The sequence below is a fragment of the Carassius auratus genome, chromosome 2 (genome assembly GCF_003368295.1).
Source record: "Carassius auratus strain Wakin chromosome 2, ASM336829v1, whole genome shotgun sequence".
Lineage (NCBI taxonomy): Eukaryota > Metazoa > Chordata > Actinopteri > Cypriniformes > Cyprinidae > Carassius > Carassius auratus.
The window spans coordinates 17,402,755-17,425,271 of NC_039244.1; the positions used below are offsets into that span (position 1 = coordinate 17,402,755).

Consider the following 22,517-nt stretch of genomic DNA (forward strand, 5'->3'; position numbering starts at 1 on the left):
CCGAAAACATCAAACTGTACAATCCCATAGATCTCATGCACCAGGAATTTCAAGGCAACCAAATGTGGTGCAAAGCCTCTGATTACCCATCTGGCCACAAATCAATGGTTGCAGATCAGGTCTGCCATAAAATAGGTCACTAGAGTGATTTATTGTTGTTCCCATGACTACTCTATGCAGGCACTATAATGCATGAACTAATTATACACAGAAAATAAACATGTGTAAAGAAAAAAAGGAAAAGAAAAGAAAACAAGTGCTTAACCTTAGATGCCCACAATAATAATAATTAAAAAAAATTAAAATCATAATCACATTTGTATGGTGATCTGTTAGCGTGTGGCTTTACAGGCAAATATTCTCATTGCTTTCAGAGCCATCAATAAAAAGCAATCATTTTTCCTAATACTGTTGTAATCTCTGCTCAGAGTTAAAACTACACAAAATGTTACCCAAAATGACAAAAGAATAAAAAAATAGAAAATAAATAAATAAAACTAAAAAGTCGAGATTTATCAAAAAGAAAACTATTTTACTCCTTGTTTTATTTGCTTGGAGCGAACAATGCAAACAGTGGAGCATATTATGAGCAAATGGTGAGATGGGTGGACATCTTTTATTCATTTTAATTTGGTTCTAGAGACAGGAATGAGTGACTAAGCAGTGGGTGTACACGAGCGTCAGTGTGATGTTAAGAAGGTATTCCACTGACGCATTTAACCAACACAGTAAGACGACTGAAGACAAGTTTGACCCAAAACATTCAAATGATTATTCTGTTCTCATCCTACACACAAAAGACCATAAAATATCCAACTTTCTGTCCTGTTTTGTCTACGGTTCCCTTACTTTAAGCTCCACCTCTGGCATCAAATGAGTGAATTCGGTCAATAGTTGGATGGGTTTTGCTGCAGTGCAGAATATGACTGCACATCTCTTATTCGAATGAAGCACTAACTGCACTATCAGTCACTGGGGACTTCTCCCTTAAGCACTTAGGGACATTTTTTAATATATTTTTTTGCCAAAAGGATTATCAGTGTGGCATTAGCAGACAATCTCTTCACTAGATTGTTCTGTATAAAATAAAACAAGCAAAACAACAGAAGCGAGTTTCGCTGCAAGCTCCCACGACAAAGCTGTGACTGATCATTTCTGAAATGTTGCTTGGAAAAAATGCAAATTGCAAAGAGAAACTGAGGGGGGAAAAACTGTCTATGAGTATGCTTGCCAGCAACTTGTCGATTAGGCAGTCTGCACATCTACCTTGCCATCTGGTCCTCATGATGAGAATGTACTGTATGAGCACAGTGCCATGGAAACCATTATCAAGATGGAGAGGCTTTGAATGGAACGCAGTATGAGGGCAAAGGTGAACGTGGACAGAATGGAGTGAAGGATGGGGAAAATCTATAAGATCACACATTTAATGTGTGGAGATACAGTACAGTGGAATTAATGGTTGAAGAGTTGAGGTGTGTTATTGGATATCCTGAGAACAAAAACATACTGTTTAAGCACTCCTGTAGTTCAAACTAAAGAACATAGTGCTAGCAAAGCTAAGGTCATGGAATTGATTCCTAGGAAAGCCATGATCTGATAAAACGTATACCTCAAATGCAATGTAAGTCACTTAAGATAAAACATTACTACTGCCAAATGCATGAATAGGCTATAAATGTAAAACAAGGGCATAGATATATATAATAAAAAAAAACATAAACGTATTACTGTGAGAGAAGCTGAATTTCACATATTTACATGTATTGCTCTCAAGGCTACAAGGCATATTCAAATGAATACAGTATGTGCTTCTGTAAGAAAATACCAGGCATTTGAATAAGCGAACAATAGACTGTTGAATGTCTGATGAACTAAGACATAAAATACATTTGAAATAGTTTGCCGTAGACAGCTGGTCTGTTCCAAAAAACTAGTGTCGTTTAGAGAGGCAGGATTTAAGGCATCAAATGCATGCTTTTCATGGAGAAGGAATCTCAGAATTCACTGTAGTGAGTTCAGTAAAAAAAAACATAAACAGAAGATGGAAGATGAGGCAAGAGAAACATTTTTGAAAGATTTACCCTTTATTTTAAGACACTTTATGTTAAGGTGTTTGGTGCAGGGTAATTATACAATTAGTTTTACTTAATAACATCTACTTACTGCAGAGTTTGGTTTTAATGTTAGTTTCTTGTAATTATGCATAATTTACTGTTATTACTATAGCAAATACATGTAACAGAGTCATAAAAATCAAGTGTTGCCTAAGCATATTTCATTCAACCCTGAAAAGTATTGCGAATATTAGTCAATTTGATTAAAAATATATATTTATAGATTATTATTAAGCTGACCTCTGCTGAAGTCAGTTGAAAGTCGAGTCTTCTATGTGGAGATCTATCATTGTGAGTCGATGCTCTAAATTGATTATCTATGAGATTTCATGACGGTTAGGAAGCTGCCATAAAGGGCATTCACACAGAACATGTTTTGCATTTAAAAACGTGAGACAAAGGGCAGTGGAATAAAAAACTAAGTCTAGAGCAATGTTTTTAAGTTTTAAATAACTATTTTAGAATGGCGCAACATGCACATCAAGTTTAAATAGAAACACACTGGGAAAGGAGCACAGTGGAATGCAAAAAAAAAACATTCTATGTCTATGTCCCCTCAGAAGGCGGCTGTTTTTGAAGACAGGAAGCAACTAGGCAGCACAGAAGGTTTTGGAACAGAAATAAAGATGACTCACAAAAGAGTTTCACTTTGTGCAGCTAAAAGTGCTGACTCCGGTAAAACTGTTAAACACCTGGCAGCTCAAACACAGGTGAAACTACACGCCTCAATGCCTATTAGCTATGCTTCCATGCACGATTTATAAACTGACTGATGGCTCAATCAAAATGAAAATTCTTCATGGAAACACCTCAATCGATGTTGTTTTGATTGAAAGGGGTGGTGTAGACCTGACAATTAAGCATGTCAACACCTGAATCTGGGTAATTTCTCAATCTGATCTAAAAATGCCATAGATGTGCAGTGCTGCAATGTTTACTTTGGCTTTACGTATATTGTAATGCACATGTAAACCAATATGTGAATCAGATTGCAATGTTTAGGGTTCATAAACAGAACATTCAGAATCTGAAATTAGATTGTATTCATTCCCATTAATGCATGAAAACACACCTGGTGTGTAGTGCAGGCTAAATAGTACAATTAAAAATACTTCGTTCATCTGAACTCTAGCCTTATGGTTAGTGCATGTGCTCTGACACATAGCGTGATGCCGCTCATTTGGAGCAATGCACATTCATGTCATCTGTCGTCTCATCTGTCATTCCTCCATCCCATCCCCCTTCCTCTCCCTAACATTCCTGTGTCTTCTAACTCTCCATAAAATGAGAAAGGAAATCCTTTGGATGCTTTTAAAGACCAAAAGAACATGTAGGGCTGCCAAAACGAGACACCACGGAGGAGTCCCTCCAGATCACCAGAAACATCATTCGATTTCTAAACCCAGCCTGAGCTTTCTGTTTGTTTCCTTAACATCCTCGCCTTTAAAAAATACTGTCAGCCTGCCTATGTGCATTATTCAGAGCGCTGTTCATTCACCTCCCATTCATTCCACCTCACAATGGCTCCTATCACTGACCTAGACATTGCTAATTCATGGTGGTGACACATTCATGTCTCCCAGAGTCATTGGGGAATTACCAAGTCTTTCTTGGCCATTAAAACAGAGTGTCAATAAAGAGTGGGCTCTGTGGCAGAGCAAGAGGAAGCCCCTTCATCTGCCAGCAGAGCTCTTTTGTCTTGGGGAGTCAGGTGTTCACTGGCCCATGTGTAAGTAGGTTAATCCCTTCTCTCTATTTCACTCTTTCTGCTCCTGGAACCACTACTCAGGAGAATAACCTCTCCTTGTTACATGAACTATTCTTAGAACATCACAAACCTCAGATCCACAGAGGATGAGAGATGCTGGCATGACTTGTGGGATTTCTCTTTGGGAAGCATATCTGACTGTTCCCGAGTCTTTCGTTTTACGTCTCCAAAACATCAAAGCGTGCAAATAATCTAAGCGAATGCATTTTCACATATGGATAGAACTCAAAGAGGGAGCTTGATGCATAAATTATTTACCAGCTGACATGATGAAATAAACAAGCTGATGCTTTGGTATATTATCCCAAATGACCCCAATATAGGCTGCAGGAGATCATGTGATTTAAAAGGAATTAATTAAACACAAAAACATACACAGTACACACATTTAAAGCCATTTTCAAGTAAAAGTTACGCAGATTCCTAAATCCCGTTCAACTGTATTTTACCACTATGCTGGTCCGTGCTCATCTGTGAACATAATAACATACAGACATCTAGGTCATGTGGACCATCAGCCCATCTGTCTTCGCTTATGTTCCATGATTTGTTGCTTTTTACTAATTAACTGAGGTTGATCTAATCACAGTTGCACTTGTATGAGTTGGTTTACAATCTCTGCATATCCCCCCAAATATTTGTCAGATATATAAAGGAATTTATCATTGATTAAAAAAATTAAAAAATCATAATTAATGCATATTTGTATGGTAATTATAGATAAACATGCTCACTCCAATCTTGTAATGAAGACTTTTACAAAACATTATTTTATTTCTTGTTTTGTTTAGCACGATATTATAAACATTATTATTTCAATAATTCACATTATTAATAATAACTGTCAACTGTATATGATACAGCTGGTCATGTCAACATGGCAGCGGACTAGAAGTACGATACAACAGCTTTATTATATTTCTGATCTATTATTAATCAAAGGTGCTGAATTAAAAAAAAAAACTGAACACCTTTAAAACTGAAAGCTATTTCATTACACAAATGGACCAAATTCCCATGAAGTCATATTAGGATCCCAACATTCACTGCACAACGACGACCTCGATGACATCACGGAGTTCTTCAAGAGAATAGCGCCAACACTCTTCACGAATTACGTTTTCTCTTGTGACGAAACCTCATACTCTATAAAACAATGTAACGTTAAGTCCAACTGAATTTATCGCGGAAATCTAATTCTAGATAAAAAAATATATAAATTTTTAGAAGTGCATTACAACAGAGCTCTTTATTAAAATAAACTAGCATTCGTTATTTCAATTAAATGCGCATAAAAAAATATAACGTTAAATACAATAGCCTTAAAACAGTTCAGCGCGAGTAAAAAGCAGAAACGGCCACATAACAATATTCCTGAATAATGCAAACTACGTTAAAGGTATAACTGCTAACAATGGATGATTTCATACACTGTTTGTCAGCGCCGCATTCTGTGAACTGTAAATTCATATCTAACGTACCGAGAAACAAGCAACCCAACGGGGACAAGAAAGAGAGAGAGAGTCAGGGAGAATTTAGAGGTTGCAGGACAGAAATGAGCGTTAATTATGTTCAAAGTGGATCCTCTATTGGACTGGGACCGTTATTTGTGTCTTGCTCAATAGTGCGAGTTGAAGCTCCCTCATATAACAGTGACAGAGCGGCCTTACCTCTTCCAGAACATTGACCGTGTTCCGACAGCTCTGCAAGCGGGTGGTGAAGCTGGATGTCGTGGGGGAATTGTAATCCTCCGTCGTCTCCGAGAGAAACTCGGACACGGAGATCTGATCCGGCATCCTTGAAAGCACAGTCGCCCGATAAAAATGGAGGGGAGAAAAATCACAATAGCACCATGAATTAGACAGGGGTGGTCAAGAACGGAGCGATGCCTCGGTTTGGGTAAGGTTGAATAGTAAAGCGATGCGTAAAAGAATAAGAAACGTAGCCAAATGTGTGGCAATGCCTTTTTCTTCGCTGACTATGCAGTTCCCGTCCCTAGAGAGGGTCGTTGTGTGTAATTTCCACGTCTTTCCTCTTCCCTTGTCTTAATTATCCACTTGCATCTACATATAACGGTTCAGACTCTCCTTGTTCTTCCAGTGTAAAGGTGCTGGTTTAAAATGCCCTCATTCCACAATCTAGCTTTAAATAGTCTGCTATTTTGAGTATTTCCTTCAATTATTGTTGTTCCGGTTTCGGAAGCGGTTTCATTCTGTTTTTCCTTTCTCTTTCCTCCGTTTCCCCCCCGTCCTGACGGTCTGAGCTCCCTGACACCAGCGCATGCACGCACGCTCATCTCCTCCCACCGCTGATGACTGGATAAACAAGAGGAGAAACTGCGCATGCGTCAGAACGCAATCAGTCGATAAATAAAACTAATAACTAAATATGTATAGGGCAAATAATAATAAATACAGAATAAAAATAAAGTCAAAAACTAATAAATATAAAAATTATTGGTAAAATGCATGAATTTAGTAAAATTATATAATAAATTAAATTAAAATAAATTCAGGACTAGCAAAAAAAAAAAGTTCCAATGTGTCATGTATTTATTTAAATATAAAGTTCATCCATACTTTAAAATGTAATGCAGCCTATAAAGAAGACTGTTTGCCCTAAATTGCCTTATTTGATTGCTTCTTAAACATTTATTGCTTCAGTGCATGAAACCATACATTCTTCATGCACTGAAGCAATAAATGTTTAAGAAGCAATCAAATAAGGGCAGAAACATGTGTATTATGCTGCTGTAACACAGCATAAGCACGTAACTAGTGCCATACAGAATGGTATAGTTATTGTCTCAAATTTACCAACTTTGCTTTGTGGGAACTTCAGTTTGTCAAAGTAATATTATTTCACATTATTTGGACATCTCACAACTGCAACAAGAGGGGGCATCCATAAAGGCCATTGCCTGGGGCCTCACATGATCACAGTCTGTCTATGGGGCATGCAACATTTTAAAGGGGTCATATGACGTTGCTAAAAGGGACATTATTTTGTGCATTTGATATAATGCAATGTGTTTATGTGGTTAAAGTTAAAAAAAAAAACACATTATTTTCAACAAACTGTACATTATTGTTTCTCCTCTACGCCCAACTTTCTGAAACGTGTCATTTTTTTACCAAGCTCATCCTTCTGAAAAGCAAGCTGTACGCTGATTTGCCAGCTAAGTGCATTGTGATTGGCTGAATGCCTCAAGCGTGAGTTTTGTAAATACAACTTAACCACTGATTTCTAGATGTGTTCTCTTTTGGAAGGCCAAACAAAGTAGCTTCGCTTTCACAACAAAACACACAGCATCTCCACAACATGGCCGTGGTTGCAACAGAAGGGAATAAAAGTTACGTCTTCTTTCTTCGCGTGAACATTTGGGTGGCGTTATGCAAATCTTCCCACATTGTGACATAAACATGTAGGTGTGGTTAACTTAACTTTTATAAAGAATATATCTTTGGATTTGAGACTTTAGCCTTTGTAACTTTTCATATCTTCTCTATGCACCAACAGCTTGTAACAGTCCAAAGAGAAAGGAAAAATCACATTATATGGCCCCTTTAAGAGGTCTGGCAGTTCTTTGATTAAACTTAAACATTTATTGAGTACTCTGTTGTAAATTTAGTAGCGTTACCCTATACTGATGTGCAAATCTGGAGACTCCCCGGAAGCAGATATGATGTGCAGATGGAATATTTAGTGGTATAACGCATAAAAAAGCAGTGCATTTTCAACTCACCGACTCCATAAAGAATCCCTGGAGGAAAAACTTGATAAACGCGAGGATGAGGACCTCATGGCTCTGTAGTCACCTCAAGAAAACAACCTTGCGCTAAGACAATGAAAAAATGCTATTATTAAAGAGTGGATCTAATCACTGGATCCCTTTTGGAAAATACAGCTTCAGCTAGTAGCTGGTTTCTAGCTTTTCTAAACTGGTAGACCAGTTTAGTACCACAGAGGAAAAAAACACAGCATCTTAAACTGATTAATCTGTTAGTTGGTCAGTCAGATAATGGTAATCTTAAACAAGCTAAAAACCAGATGGGCTACCATCAAAAACACATCTTCCAGATGAAGTCAATAGTTAAGTAATCCATAGAAAAAGAGCGCCTTTTTAAGTTTCTATTTGCTGTTAAAATCACATTATCTAAATGAAAATGTGCCACTCCTTTTAACTTACCGAGATAGCCGTGGTTTCACTCCGTATAAATGGCTTCAGAAGTAATTGCAATGTAAATTGTTCGCAGAGCTCCGTGTTTCCAAGTGGCACCATATTCACTGCATTGTGCTCAATCCAGCGCGCGGACATTACGAGCTGAAATCACATGCCTCTACAGTTACAATAAACTGGAATGCGCGCATTGATCTGCCCCATCTGGAGCTGCTGGACAGGAAGCGAAAATCAAGCATGTGGGCCGGAGGGGGCCGGAGGAGGGAATCCTGCACGGGACCGCAACTAATGGCAGAAACGCTTAACTTTTTAAAGAGGAATCTGAAACCGCTGGCGAAATGAACGCATACAGTATTCAATTCAGCCTCACTGACAGAAATAACAATCTCGTTATTTGAGAAAACATCATGCTGATCAACAACACATCGTTTCATTACATGAAAGTAATGCGCATCGACGTTTATTAAGGTCATCAGAACCACAAAATAGGTTTTACAAACTAAACACAGATTTAATATATATATATATTTATATACTATAACTATTACAATTAATTAGTACATTTGTTAGCTTTTTGCTAATGTTTTTAAATTAAGAAAAAGCTCAGATCAGCATCCTTCATCCTCATTGAGATATATAAAAATGTTTCTTTAAAACATTATAGAATTCTTTCTATAAATATTCATAGAAACCGTTTAACTATACATATACATAATAATAGAAACAATAAATCCTGGATTTGTAAAGGTTGAAAATCATTGCTCTAAAGCACTACTAAAGGCATCTGTCATGATTTTTATAACAAATGATTTAATAATTTGGCACATTGGTATACTCTCAAATCCAAATACTAAAAGTCACTTTGCAAATCAATATATGAATATCACTTTTCTCATGTATTAGAAAATACACAATTGAGTACAAGAGGGAAAAAAGTGCATTTATTATTGAGGATCTGGAACAGAATGATCCAAACAAGACTTGAGCAGCTCATTTAGCCCTCAGAGCCCCATCAACTAGTGAGGCAAACATTTATAAACAGGAGAACAGGAGAATTCATCTCCTCCATTTCAAAGTCTTTATCCCTAACATCCACCTCTGAGCAACCCTGATACTCTCGAAACTCATAAAAGCTCAACCAGCTTAAATGAACAAATTATTTTGAAGTTAAAATAAAAGGAACAAACAAAGCAACACAGATTTTAATAACACACCTATATAAAGGCAATAAAAACTGATGCGATTACCACACATGTAACACAGCTCCTTTAAAAGAGAAAAAAAGAAAAAACTTGTCCGATTGACTTCAAGTCACATAACACATGGACACACTGATGGGGAGAGCGGTTGGGCCCCATCATGTTTTTTTTGCCCAGTAAAGATAGGGAGGCAGATTACTGCATGCTGGGAGCTCACAGCTGCTTGACCACCTCCCCATTTCCCGGGAGGGGTGTGCTAGGGGGTGTGTCCGGCACAGCCCCCTCTAAGAGTGGGTGGGACAGGTTAGTCTGAATCAGAGTCAATACTATCTTCTGATGATGAGCTGCTGGAACCGTCTGATTGGTCGTCATCATTGTCGTCGTCATCATCATCTTCATTCTAAGTCAACATTAAAAAATAATGAATACCTGCACTTATAACAAACATTTTTTATTTAACCAAAGCAAAATGAACCTCATCATCTTCATCATCATCATCCTCACTATCTGTGCTGCCAGATGACTCATCATCTTCATCCTCCGAATCTGAAGTGTCAGTTTTGTCATCATCTTCATCCGAGTCCGAAGTGTCCTGCTGGAAACCAAGAGTCACACATCTCTCAAACTCTCTTAATAAGTGTGTACTGTATCACTGAATTTGCATGTGTACACACACACCAACCATCAGCTCAAATTAATTTGTGAAATTCAAAATGATGTAACACCCTTAAGCAACTTCATATAGAGTCCACGGCACTGTGTGGGTGAGTTGCCCAGAGACAGCGGGCGTTACCTTGGCCCGGTACGCCATGGAACGCTTGCCCCCCCCGGGACCCACTGTCACGGCTCTGGCACCTACCGCCTTCCCCTTGGTGACTCGGACTTTCGCCCCAGGACCTTGTGCTTTTGTAGTGCTTCGCCGTTTCTGTGAGGGCAAAGAGAGGGCGGGATGGGGGTGCAAGGACAGAGCAGCACAGGAAAAAAAAAAGAAAAAAAAAGTTCAAGCTTAAGCAATGATTAGTAGCCCTACAGTACAGCCCTAAGAACATTATCCATTCAAGTCAAGTTAGTTTGAGCCAAGAGATGTGATTCTAAATGGGGAGAAAGGAAATAATAAAGCCATTTGTGATGGAATGGATAGAAACAGCCTTTCCAAGCAAAGTCTATAAACTAAATGAACCAGGGTGCATCATCTTGCCATGCAGTGCAGGGGATATTGATATAGTGAAGATTAAATCACAATCTCAGCTATATGAATGACTGTGTGAGAAGTAATGTTAATATACAGAGCATTGAGAGCAAGTTACAGCCTCAGAAATGAACAACTGCTTACCGTAGTTGAGAACTCTTTATATACCGCACACTCCTGAGGGGAGAGGGACTAGGAGAACAAGAAAAAACAGAGCAAAATAAATGACTACAAATCTCCAAACTCATATTGCTCACACTAATATTTTTTAATAAGTTTATTGTGACACAAAAGTGTCCATGATAGAGAAAAAGCTAAATCTTTTTAAAACATGCCAATTTCATAAAAGTGGACTTTCTTTATTCATGTTGGTTGCATACGGTATTGCAAACTTATGATTATTATTTTTATTAGAAAAGTTTTAATTTATTCCAAAAATTTAATGTGGTGTACCCTAAATAAATCTTAATCATTATGCAAAAAAATAAAGAAAGAAATATAGTTTAAGGTAAAACTTAAAAAAAAGTAATAAAAGTATAAAAATGTACTACATGACATTTTATATAACTTGCTTTTTCTCCACCAAAGAAAATTAAGTATTAAAGTTTTTGTTAAAAGTAAAAATAATAATGAATGCTTAAAAAAAATATATTAAAAAATGCAACAATTATTGAGCTTTTCTTTCGAATACTTCCATTACGATATCAGGGCAGTTTCATTATGACATTTTCTATTTATAATATACTTTTATTTAGAAATGAAAAACATGCTCATGATAGAAGAGTTGTATTTAAGTGATTGTATATATAAATTTGATTTGTAATCTATTTTCTAATAACTTAAAATATGGGACAATGAAAAAAGAACCATATAATAAGCACCCAATAATAAACAAAGTATATTTGATTTGCAGAACTGGAAGATTCAACAAGCTTCCTACCTTTACCCAAGCGTCAAGCTCAGCTTTGTACTCTAGTTGCTGCTCCTCAACCTGTTTTTTATATTTGTCCTTCTGGCTCTGACTAAGCTTGTGCCACCGCTTGCCGATCTCCACCATGCGCTCCTTCAGGCTGAAGTGATTCAGCTCACCGTTAGTTAGCAGTTCCTGAGAGAACATTTGATACCCGCTCCTGAGATTGGACAGAAGACGACAAAGTAGTACTGAAACAGTGAAATAGATAAAATAGCATTTCATTTTAACACGGATGGTAGCCTATGTCTCTCAGAAAGCGACAAGTTAAAAATATTACACTCACACTGGGGGCTTCTTCGGCTCGCCATCAAATTTTGGTTTTCTTTGTCCCTGTCCTGACAGAACTGTCCTCATCTCTAACAGCTCTCTCTGCAGGAAGAAAAACAAGAAACATGAGCAGAGAGACCTTTTCTATTCACTCTGAACGCAAAGACAAGACATGAGACAAGCTGAAAAACTCATGAAAACATGAACAAAAATGACATATGCTTATAATGCAAACACAAATATAAACAAGGGCTAAAGCACATCATTATGTCAGATTCATGAGAATATGCAAGAATAAGTGACAGAACACTGAAATGACGACATTTAAAAATCACTGCAAACATCAAACGTAAGTACAAGCTCCACCAAATTCCGCTAGAAACTGCACAATCTTAGGATATATACACATTTAGACACAACTGCATCCATTGCAGACTGCTCTGCCTCTACTCTGGGAAGGAGGAAAGTTAGGGGTGACCAACATTTTGACTTTTCTTCAGCACAGGTGAGAAGACAGTGGTCAAAACGTCTGGTCACTGACCACGGTCCGGTACTGAACCTCGTATCGCTTCTGGTCCTCTGCAGCCTTCTTGATCCAAGGAATCTTCTCCTTTTTTTCCATGGCCTTCCAAGCGGCATCCATTGCATTCTGCGCTTTCTTCTGGTCATTCTGTGAAGAGCAACAGTTTAAGGTTATAGTTTCTAGACAATGTTGTTGTTCTGCATGATGTTACAAACAAATCTTTCTTTGGCGTTGTGTGATTCTGCAGGGGTCTCTTTGGATGTCTTTTGCATGTTGCTCTTACTCTGTATTTAGCCAGATAGTCTCCTATCACACTCTGCTGCCACATCTCCTCTGGAGTCTTCGGCGTTTCAGGAAGCCGTGTTTTCTTCTTACTGTCTCGCTTCTCTTTTGAAAGTCCATGTACCCACTGATCCAGCTCAGGGTCACGACACCGTTCCTACGGCACAACAAGAAGAAACTACTTCTCATCCTGATTTAGAAAACATATCACCCTCATATCACATATCACTCATCTTGCACATGTCCACCTTCACAGATGGGGGTTTGGCCCTTAGGGGGCTGCCTGCACCCACGATGCTCATCCTGGTACCTCCCAGCTTCTCCTCTGTCAACACACGCTCCCTCTCCTCTTCTGGGAGACTCTGCAAGAGAGATTGAGACAAAGTGTCGAAATAAACAAAGCTTCCCTTTAAAAGCAGGATCAGGACTTCAACATTAACTGTTGTAATAGAATTAATTTGTATTGCTTTGTACTTACCTCAATAAACCTCTGAAGGTCAATCTCAAACTGTTTCTTTTTCTGATGAGAGGGATAAACATTGTCATATTTAGTTCTTAATGTGACAACTGTGTTATTGAGAAATGTTAATAATACTATTTAGTATTATTATTATTAATATTAACCGTGCCTGCTTTAACAATTAACTGAAGTGTTTACGTTCCCTCTTTTTGATTACAAATTCATCTGACAGATTTGCAGATAGTAAACAATTTCTGTATTTTGTATTTTTTTGTTTAATTTTGAGTAAATGTGTATTGTTTTTTTAGTCTTTACAAAAATCACATGACACTGAAGACAGGAGTAATGACTGCTGAAAATTCAGCTTTGACATCACAGTTATGAATTACATTTGAATATTTAACTGTATTGCAATAATATTAAATACTATTTTTATTTTTACTGTATTTTTGCTCAAATAAATGCAGAGACTTATAGAGGCTTTCAAGATATTTCGAACAGTAATATATATACACACATGTATTATATAAGCTATCGACCACAGAGCAACCTAGAAATCAGGGTCAGCCATTACTGTTCAACCACAGAATCTTTTCCACTTTACAATTTTTTGATTTCAGCTTTTAATACTTTCTTTTTTTGGTTTAAAACAAATCAAGAGTGGACTGGTCTGTCAGACCTGTTCACATCGTTTTTGGAACAAATCCTTCTCTTTCTGGGTCATCATCTTCCACTGCTTACTGCACAGCACCATCCGCTCCGTACTTGGCACGTCCTTCATGTTTACCATTAGTTCAGCACAGTACAGAGAATAGCCATTTCTGCAGAACATTGTAATACACAGATGAAATTAATACATACATATATACATATATATGTATATATATATATATATATATATATATATATATATATATATATACATACACACACACTGCATATATAATGAATTGAACATATCACAAATACTGCATATTTGTGTGTTTGTGTGTATATTATATAGGGTTATATATATATACACACACACACACACAGACAAAAACCACTGGTGGATTTCAAAACAGTCACCAACATTGTATTTCAGCAGTATTCTATAACAGCAGCATATCTTGGTATAATGAGCAAGAATTTGGCAAGATAAGACTTCATAAGCCATTTGATGAGAGAACCAAATGCTTCTTAGTGGTTTGAAACATACGGTGGTGGTTTGGTTGGCCGGCCATCAAACTTGTCCTTGAGCTGCCGTTCAGCCTTGGTCAGGACAGATTTGACGTGTTCATCAGAGCTTGCATCTGGATGAGTTTCAAGATACGCTCTCATGGTGTCCTGTATGAGGAAGCAATATGTCCTTATACCTCTAGCTAAGCTGACAAAGACCTCTTCGCTTCAGCTTCAGTGAGAACACAAAGCCGTACCTCATAGTGTTTCTGCAGCTCTAGAGCTTTGCTGATCCATTTCAACCTCTTTTTGTCTGATAATTGGGACCACTGTTTACGTAATGCTTCCTTCAGCTCCTTCTGGCTTACCTACAAGCATCGGACATGGAAAAGTGAGAGCAGATCCGACAACCAACAGTTAAATCTGAAATGCACTAAAAATAAAAAAAAATATTCATTGAATTTTATGCAAGTAGGTGACAAGCTGGACTTTGTTACACAGCTCTAACTCTTTATACTCAAGTTGCTACTAAAGACTATATGCCCACTCTTTTCTTTCCTTTCCAAACTCTTTTACCTCAGGGTGAATTTTCATGTAGGTCTTCTTCTCATGGTTGTACCATAGCTGCTGAGGGGTCTTGGGCTTCTCTGGGAGGTCTGACTTCTTTCTCTCCTCTATTAAATCTGGGTGGTCCTCCCTAAGAACAATAGAAGCTTCTCACTTAATCACCACTAAAAGATAAAAAACTGCCATACATGCATTAGGTATTTTTGTGCAAAGGAACATGGACACTAACTTGAATCGTGCCATGTTCTTCTCAAAAGCCTCTTTCTCTCTCTGGAACTCTTGAATGTACTTTAGCTGACAAAAGTAATAGTGCAAATTTAAAAGAAAAACAGATGACCTTCAACATTAATATTTGCAAGAACTTCACTGTAAGAGCAACATGATTCAAATCTATAAAAAGAATGAAATTCTACAAGTACCAGCACTTTACATATATGAGGACATATACACATATCTTTAATGAACATCAAGAATTTAGGTAAAAATGTATAAGAGAAAGTATATATCTTATGTTACCATTTCTGTCACAATATTTACCATTGGTAATCATCATTTTGCCATTTAGTTTGTCCTGTGGTGAGACAAATGAATACTGAAGTACAAATATTTTCAATTAATGTGAGATCATAAGTATCATTTATATACTATTACAGCATTTGTTCATATTTTAATAATATTTTATTTCAATTTTAGTTTAGGTTTTAATCAATTTGTTATGTACTTTCATCATTTTGCTACAATTTGATATTTCTGTAGCTTTGTTTATTTTTTGGTTTCAGGTTTAGTCATTTTAGTATTTCAATTTTTTTTAGTTGTGAATGCACCAGTTCTCATTTAAGATATTCGTCTAAAACTTTTTCACCTTTTTTTTTCAGGAAGCTCTTTGTATTTTTTGGACAGAATCTTGGTGAGATCCAAGTTGCTCATCTCGGGGTGGATTTTTGCATACTTGGCTCGCTTCTCCATAAAGAAGCGAAAGTAGGGAGTGAGCGGTTTCTTCGGGAAGTCTGGATGTGTCTAAAACAGAGGTAAATCATACAAAATATGAAAACAGCCTTTTAGTTGACATAACACATCAGACTAAAGCATGACATATTATGAAAAAAAAAGAATAATAAATATTGAGACTTCCTTATATCTCACCTTCAATTTTTTCCCCTTGTAGGGGTTCTTCACATATTCAATAGCATCAACAATGAGTTCTGTCATTGTTCTGTATTTACGCACCTAGGGTGGGAAAATCATTACACAACTCCAATGAATGAAAATAATTGTAACGTTCTGTTTTTTATTAAGCTGGCAAAGCTCACAGTAAAATAATCTTTACATGGACAATCCAAAGAAAGTGTCTTTAACATAAACACTTATTACTGTTTTTTTGGAACACAGGCACATTTTTGCTTTAGCTCGCTGGAATTTGGCTTACCTCTGTGGAAACTTTCTGCCATTTCTGCTTGCACATGTCTCCAGTGAAACCCCCAAACCCCACCTTCTCCCAGTCAAAATGAGACTCTGTGGTTTTATACTTCATTGTGTCTCCATCAGGTAACTGACTGCGTATCCTCTCCAGCAGTGTCAGACAGTCCTCTTTGCTCCATGGATCAGCGTCTAACAGAAACAGTGCACACCAACGCATTGAGCACGTTGAATGGCCAAAACCAGAGGGTATTTATTGTAGTGTGTCTGTGTGAATATGTCCATCGTGGACAGAATGCGAGCGTACCTGACTCACTTTTGAGCCGTCCTGTCTGGGTGCCAGACACACTGGTGCTGCCATTCATGATGACAGAATTCACCAAGTTCCACCTTGACACTTCACTGGCCAAGCGGCTACACAGAGAAAACAAGACAATTCAAAGTGAGGCTGTAAAAATGGGTTACTGACTGAATATGGCAAACCGTTTCAACATTTATCCATAGTAACAATTGCTATTTGACTTGTCATGTGTAGTAAATAGTCAGGACTCAGGATAGTTTAATTAAAAATGGTACTCAAGGCACTGAGTATATTCATCGTATATTCATATTCAAAATCTGTCAGTAGGTTAGTTGTGTATAGGTAGTGTTTATATGTAGCATTTGTATAGTTTGTATTTTTTAGTTTATGTATAGGTTAACAATTACATATAGTATAAAGTCAAAATAGTATAAATAAAAGGAAGTTATTTGTCATAAGTACAAGGAATAAGTACAAGAACGTAATTAGAAGCACTACTAACTAGGGGTGGGCGATATCTCGATATTTAAAATATATCGAGATATTTTTTAAACACGATATGGATTTTGACATATCGTATATATCGATATATTGTTTATATTCTGATTCCGCCACTTTGCTTGTTTGCCTTCCATGTGGTGTGCTCGCCAACGCTCGCTCGCCCCCCGCCTCCTTGCTTTTGTCCCCTCTCACCTCGCGTGTAGAGAACTAGTCAAAAAAAAAAATTATATGGAGATACTTCAGTTTTAAGGCGTAGGGCGAACGGCAGGCAGATGTCTACTGTAGGGCCCAATGAAACGCGGACGGAATCGCGGAATCCAGTCACAAAAATTGAATTTACAGTTTAACGCGGAATGTCACGGAATTGGTCAAATTTTAAATGAATTAATCAAAAGTCGGTCATGCACTTACATCAAATCGCGAAATGGACTAATATCTGCAAATATTAACCCGGAAAAGTCTATTTAAATATGAATCCTGCATGTTCTGCGTGTCTGTGTCAACGAATGGAGCAGAAGCGCGTCTTCATTCATTAAACACGGAAGCTCGCATAACGCTCGCGCTGATTTCATTGTCTTTCCTCTCTCTAAATAAAGACGTGAACACATGAGGAACATCTCCAGAACTGCACTGAGAGTCACTTCATGAGCATCTGACCGTTTGAATTGAGTAAGACTAGCTCATATCACATCATAGACTGTGGTATCACATACACAGAACTGTAAAGGTAAACCCGTCAAAATAAAAGTATTTGACAGAAATCTATTACTATTGTACAGATAGCCCAATACTACTACTATTAAAATGAAACGAACATAATTTTATAAGGAATAATCACACAACATTTCTCCCATGTTTTATTTTTAATAGTAAATCCCCTTTGTTTACCAAAAAATAAAGTTTGCTTAATTTTAAATAATTAAAAGATAAATTAAATGAATGTTTTATGCCTTCATTTGATAATCAGAAAAATGTAAATACACAGAATTTCTGAAGGGAAAAAAACATTTCACATAAGGCTATTTTAAGAATGGTTTTTAACTAATTAAGTTGTTTTTATGCATTTAAATAATTGCACATGCTAAAACACAGAATTAGGTAACAATAAAACATATGGTGAAGAAAAAAAATAAAATGTTTCATAGGCCCCTTAACATGTAATATTTGCCATATTTGTTTTTGCAGTAGTTTTTTGGGGGTTATTTTTCCTGTAAAGATATCGAGATATATATCGTATATCGAGATATAGCAAAATATATCGAGATATATTTTTTGCTCCATATCGCCCAGCCCTACTACTAACTGTACAAATGCTAGTATTTATACTTATAACTCCTATCTAGTAAAAAATAAACACTAATATATATATACATACACACACACACACACACACACACACTCCTGGTAACAAGCTATGGAGTTTTGAGGACATTATTGCCACACTGGTAATTTGGATGTCCTGTAAAGAGCACATTCAGCGCTTTTCAGAGATACCAAATGTTTCAATGTTTCACCATGATCTCCTTGGTTTTTAAAAATGGCTGACATTTAGTTATCAAATTCAACACCCTTATGGAAATATGATAATATTTTGTAATGATCATTTAAATCCGACAAATTTTCCAATTGTTTGTCATAAATTAACATCTCAGGAAAACGTTATTCCATTTCAAAATATGGCTTTCTGTTATGAAACAGGACACTGATTTCATACATGGCCACTGTAGAGGACACCAGGACTAAAAGCATGTTTATATTGCATTTTGGGAGACACAACAAATGAACAGGGAAAGAAATTATATTTCAATATTCCTATGAAATATAAGATACTGTTATGAAAATCTTGCCGATTATACTATTCCCATGAATACACTTCTTTTTTCATTACAGGTTGCCCCCAAAACAAATTAATATGCAAATTATATATAGTGTATAGGGACATCCCACTTATGGGCCATCTTACACACATTGCATAAAGCAAAATGGTACATCAACTTTCAAATAATTCTCTACTATCTGTCATAACATGGTTGAGAATCATTGTTATACAAAGTTTGCTATAAAAAATTAAAATAGACTAGGGGATTTAATATATATGTGTGTGTGTGTGTGTGTGTGTGTGTGTGTTTGCCTTTTTACATCTATTCATGTCATTTTATTAATTTTAAAAGTCCTGGTGTCCTCTACAGACCTACTATAACAAATGGAAATGGATAAAATATAATTTTTCAAAAAAAAAAAAAAAAAACATTCCCCATTTTCTTCTTATGCTCTAAACAATGTAATGACAAAGAAAATATTAAATTCAACTTTGTTTTTCTTCTGGTACTCAGGGGGATATAAACAAGTAAATTTTTTAATCAATTATTTACCACTATATTGCTTAATGGAAATTTCAAAATACAGAAAACATAAAAAGTAACACAATTAGCATAAAAAAACCGATGATGGTTGGTTTTAAGGAATAAATAAATAAATATGTATTGCCATAATTATGGCAATAATCAAAATGTGTTTTAATCTCTTTTAAACCTGTAAATGCAGTAAAAAGGTAAACAGCGTGTTACTTTATTATCATTTATATACTATTATAAAATGGTTAGTTCCAGTCCTTTATTCTGATTGGTCAACATCCGTTTTATTTTCGACATAAACATCCTTAATAAACAAGTTCCTCAATTTAGCGAACGGTGGTAGGGACAGGTTGTGGATGGCATCACTGCCACCCAGAGGAACATGTGCAGCTCATGCTCCGCCTCTGGACCTCCTCGTCACGGACTCGTCATCACGCCGTGGACACACCAGACAGAGCTCACCAGCGGCGGAGAACGATGAGAAACCACGACAATGTCCTCACCGCACATTTCCTAGGGCTATCCGCGATCAAACCGCGAATTTCATCTAGGTTCGCCTACAGAGATCGGCCCAGGAAAGCATCCAGGAAACGATCGACAACTATCCGGGCTTCCTGTCCGATTCATGCCACGATTTGAGGATGCGAGAGAAACGCTCGGACATGGTGTCGGGGGTCATCTTGGCAAGGAACAACAGGAAAGACTTTCCTTTGGGATTATGTAACCACGAGCAGCGAGATGTGAGGACAAACATGAGCCTTGCTAAAGTGCATCAGTGCCCCCGGACGCGATCGGTTTCTCCTCCTGTTCTCCACGAGCGCTTACTATTCACTCATAGGCGAGTACTTCATTATATGTTTAGATTACATAATTTTTTTTTTATCCATGTGACACTACAACACGTATGGTTTGCTTCAACACTTATTTAAGGATTTAATTGGTTTTGAATAACTGACTTTTAAACTGATAATATCTTCTCATGTAACTTGTGAATATTTTACATTTAAGAAATACGAACATATTTTAATGCCGGGATTCGGTATTATGTTGTGAAGTGTCACTGATGCGTCCCGCACGTGCCCGCGTACTTCTCGAGCTGTGGCGTCGCTGCTCTTGCCCTCACTAGGCACCGGTTTCCCAGTTAAATAGTGTCATCCTCTCCCGCGCGCAAGGTCAATTGAGTTAAAAGAGCTAAAAACACGAAATATATATATATATATATATATATATATATATATATATATATATATATATATATTCTGCAATAATCGAGTCTTTCTGTTAAAAATAAACCATTATTGGCCGTTTAATATTCTAATCATCTTCTGACAGAAAGTATGGCATCAAGCACTGCATACATTGTGCTTTATTAAAACTAGTGCCAGTAACAAGTGTTCTCATATTTAATAACTCGTGTGAAGCCCACTCTTTACTAATTAAATAAATTAGTGTTAAACAGGTTTCCTGTAGCGCACCGACCGTTAGTCTGTTTCCAACCCCGGTAATGTCATCTTTATTCCGGCAGGAGTCCCCACGCAGCTTCCGCTGGCACCGATGCCTCAGCTAAAGAGCAAGCTACTGGCGAAAGTACGAGGAATATCGCTTACGCCGATTAAATCTAAATGATATTTTAATATGTATCAAATACTTCCTTGCTACAGTTCAAGTCTAGATGCATGCACATTTTTATTTTTTGCACGGATTTTGACAATATTATAAAACGCATGATTTCACTAAAAACTCTATTTACTCATGAATATAAATAGTTAAATGTTTACATTTTTGTCATATATTCAGTCTTAGTTTAATAATACCATGTTTTGGTGAATCAGAATCATAAACACAGGAATGAGCGGCCGCTTGTGCTTTCCCTCGCCCCAGAGCCCTCACTGCAGAGCCGCCATGAATGTTACAAAGACTCGGGGACGAGCAAATTGAAAAGCGCTCTAAACGGGCTCAAAAATCATCAAATCACTTACCTTTTTCAATATTCCGTCGCGGATGCGCTTATTAACTAGCGACGTGTTCGTGTTAATTGGTTTTATTGTATTTAAGTATCTATTTTTTAGCCGTAAACCCCGGGGAGTCAAGTCGAAACGAATCCGACAAAAGGAGCGTCTGGGTCGGTATGAAACTCCGCCCAGAGCCGCAGGGGGAGGAACTCCGGGGGAAAACATGCGATAAAAAAAAGGCGGAGGCTAAAAACTTTAAAATAATATTTATTTTTAACATTATAATACATTTCTGAATGATATTGATTAAATGTTTATTCATTTTGCAACATTTTAAAGTGCTATTTTCTCAAGCCGATTAATTAGAAAATTACCGTGCATCCATCGATCAATAATAATAAAATATGTTTATATTAGTTTACAGTTTATAGGGAGTTCTTTTAGAAGACTAAGCATTAAACAGGACAAAAATATCAACTGGTTCCCATTAAAAAAAAAAAAAAAAAAAAAAAAAAAGCATGAGTGTTCGCCAACCCTGCCAGCCAGGACCTCAAGTGCTAAACCGATTAGTTTGTGTGTCCCTCGTTCATTCTGCTGCCGCCGAGACTCACGCGGCCTCCTCGCTCCAAAAACCTTGCCTCAGTAGCCCGAGAATAGTTAGCTCAAATTAGCCTGCAGAGTTTATCTTCATTTTGACGTTAAACTGGTGTGTTGGGAGAGACGATTTAGACTAAGGGCTGCTTGTGACTGAGCGTAAACATCACAGTCAGAGAGGCACAGTTTAAAAGTGCCATTGACTGTATGTCCCCATCTCATGCTCTCTGATAGTACACAATCGTCACGAGATTTCTTTATGTGGAACTGACCAATGGCACGCTGAAAGGAGGAGAGAGCTGTGACTGACTCCGCCCCCTCAGTTTGACCAGGCCTGAGAGAGATGCTTCATCAGATCACTGGGGTGACTGGGAAAACAAGTCTATTATCAATTGGTATTTATTTAGACAGCATTGGGTCATAGTAATGTGTATTGTGCTGGATGTTTCATGATAATTTCTTCCCACGAAGATCCCCACGACAGGGAAAACCTGGATAAAATTATTAAAATGAATACAAATGTACATGGTAATCAAGGTACACATTTTACAAGGTACATAATAAACATTTGTCAAGTTAAACTGAGCTTTAAAATATTTCACCAAATAGACAATGTTCTTATTTAAAATAAAACAAACTTTTTGAAATTTATAGTGAATTTTATTTTTTTATTTTTTTAGTGGATAAGCAAAGTGGTAAACTTATGTTTTTGATTG

The 22,517-nt window shown here is 37.0% G+C and overlaps 3 protein-coding genes across 7 annotated transcripts in view; 1 reads left to right on the forward strand and 2 right to left on the reverse strand.

Moving 5' to 3' along the window:
- LOC113118444 (arf-GAP with SH3 domain, ANK repeat and PH domain-containing protein 1-like) overlaps positions 1–8,273 on the reverse strand; it is a 39,246-nt gene extending 30,973 nt beyond the window's left edge. For 4 of the 5 annotated variants that reach the window (XM_026287642.1, XM_026287620.1, XM_026287632.1 and 1 more), the window contains exons 1-3: positions 8,075–8,273; positions 7,631–7,723; positions 5,556–5,682 (exon numbers count right to left, since the gene is read on the reverse strand). In XM_026287642.1, coding sequence (XP_026143427.1) covers positions 5,556–5,682; positions 7,631–7,689 — 186 coding nt within the window. In that variant the 5' untranslated portion in view covers positions 7,690–7,723; positions 8,075–8,273. Of the gene's footprint in view, positions 1–5,555; positions 5,683–7,630; positions 7,724–8,074 lie in introns of those variants that run through there. The other variant, XM_026287650.1, reaches the window with a different exon arrangement.
- The window catches only part of LOC113118562 (nuclear receptor-binding protein 2-like), a 465,395-nt gene that overhangs the window by 82,064 nt on the left and 360,814 nt on the right, over positions 1–22,517 (forward strand). The gene's annotated exons all lie outside the window — the stretch shown is intronic.
- On the reverse strand, positions 8,987–21,472 carry LOC113118665 (nucleolar transcription factor 1-A-like). Its single transcript, XM_026288018.1, has 20 exons — positions 21,235–21,472; positions 16,407–16,513; positions 16,110–16,291; positions 15,827–15,910; positions 15,547–15,700; positions 14,913–14,979; positions 14,693–14,813; positions 14,374–14,484; positions 14,157–14,284; positions 13,638–13,779; positions 12,977–13,018; positions 12,747–12,860; positions 12,500–12,655; positions 12,235–12,363; positions 11,710–11,795; positions 11,394–11,583; positions 10,598–10,645; positions 10,058–10,189; positions 9,740–9,859; positions 8,987–9,664 (listed from the first exon to the last, which is right to left on the reverse strand). Exons 2-20 carry the CDS (start codon positions 16,462–16,464, stop codon positions 9,569–9,571), a joined length of 2,160 nt encoding a protein of 719 aa, XP_026143803.1. The 5' UTR covers positions 16,465–16,513; positions 21,235–21,472; the 3' UTR covers positions 8,987–9,568.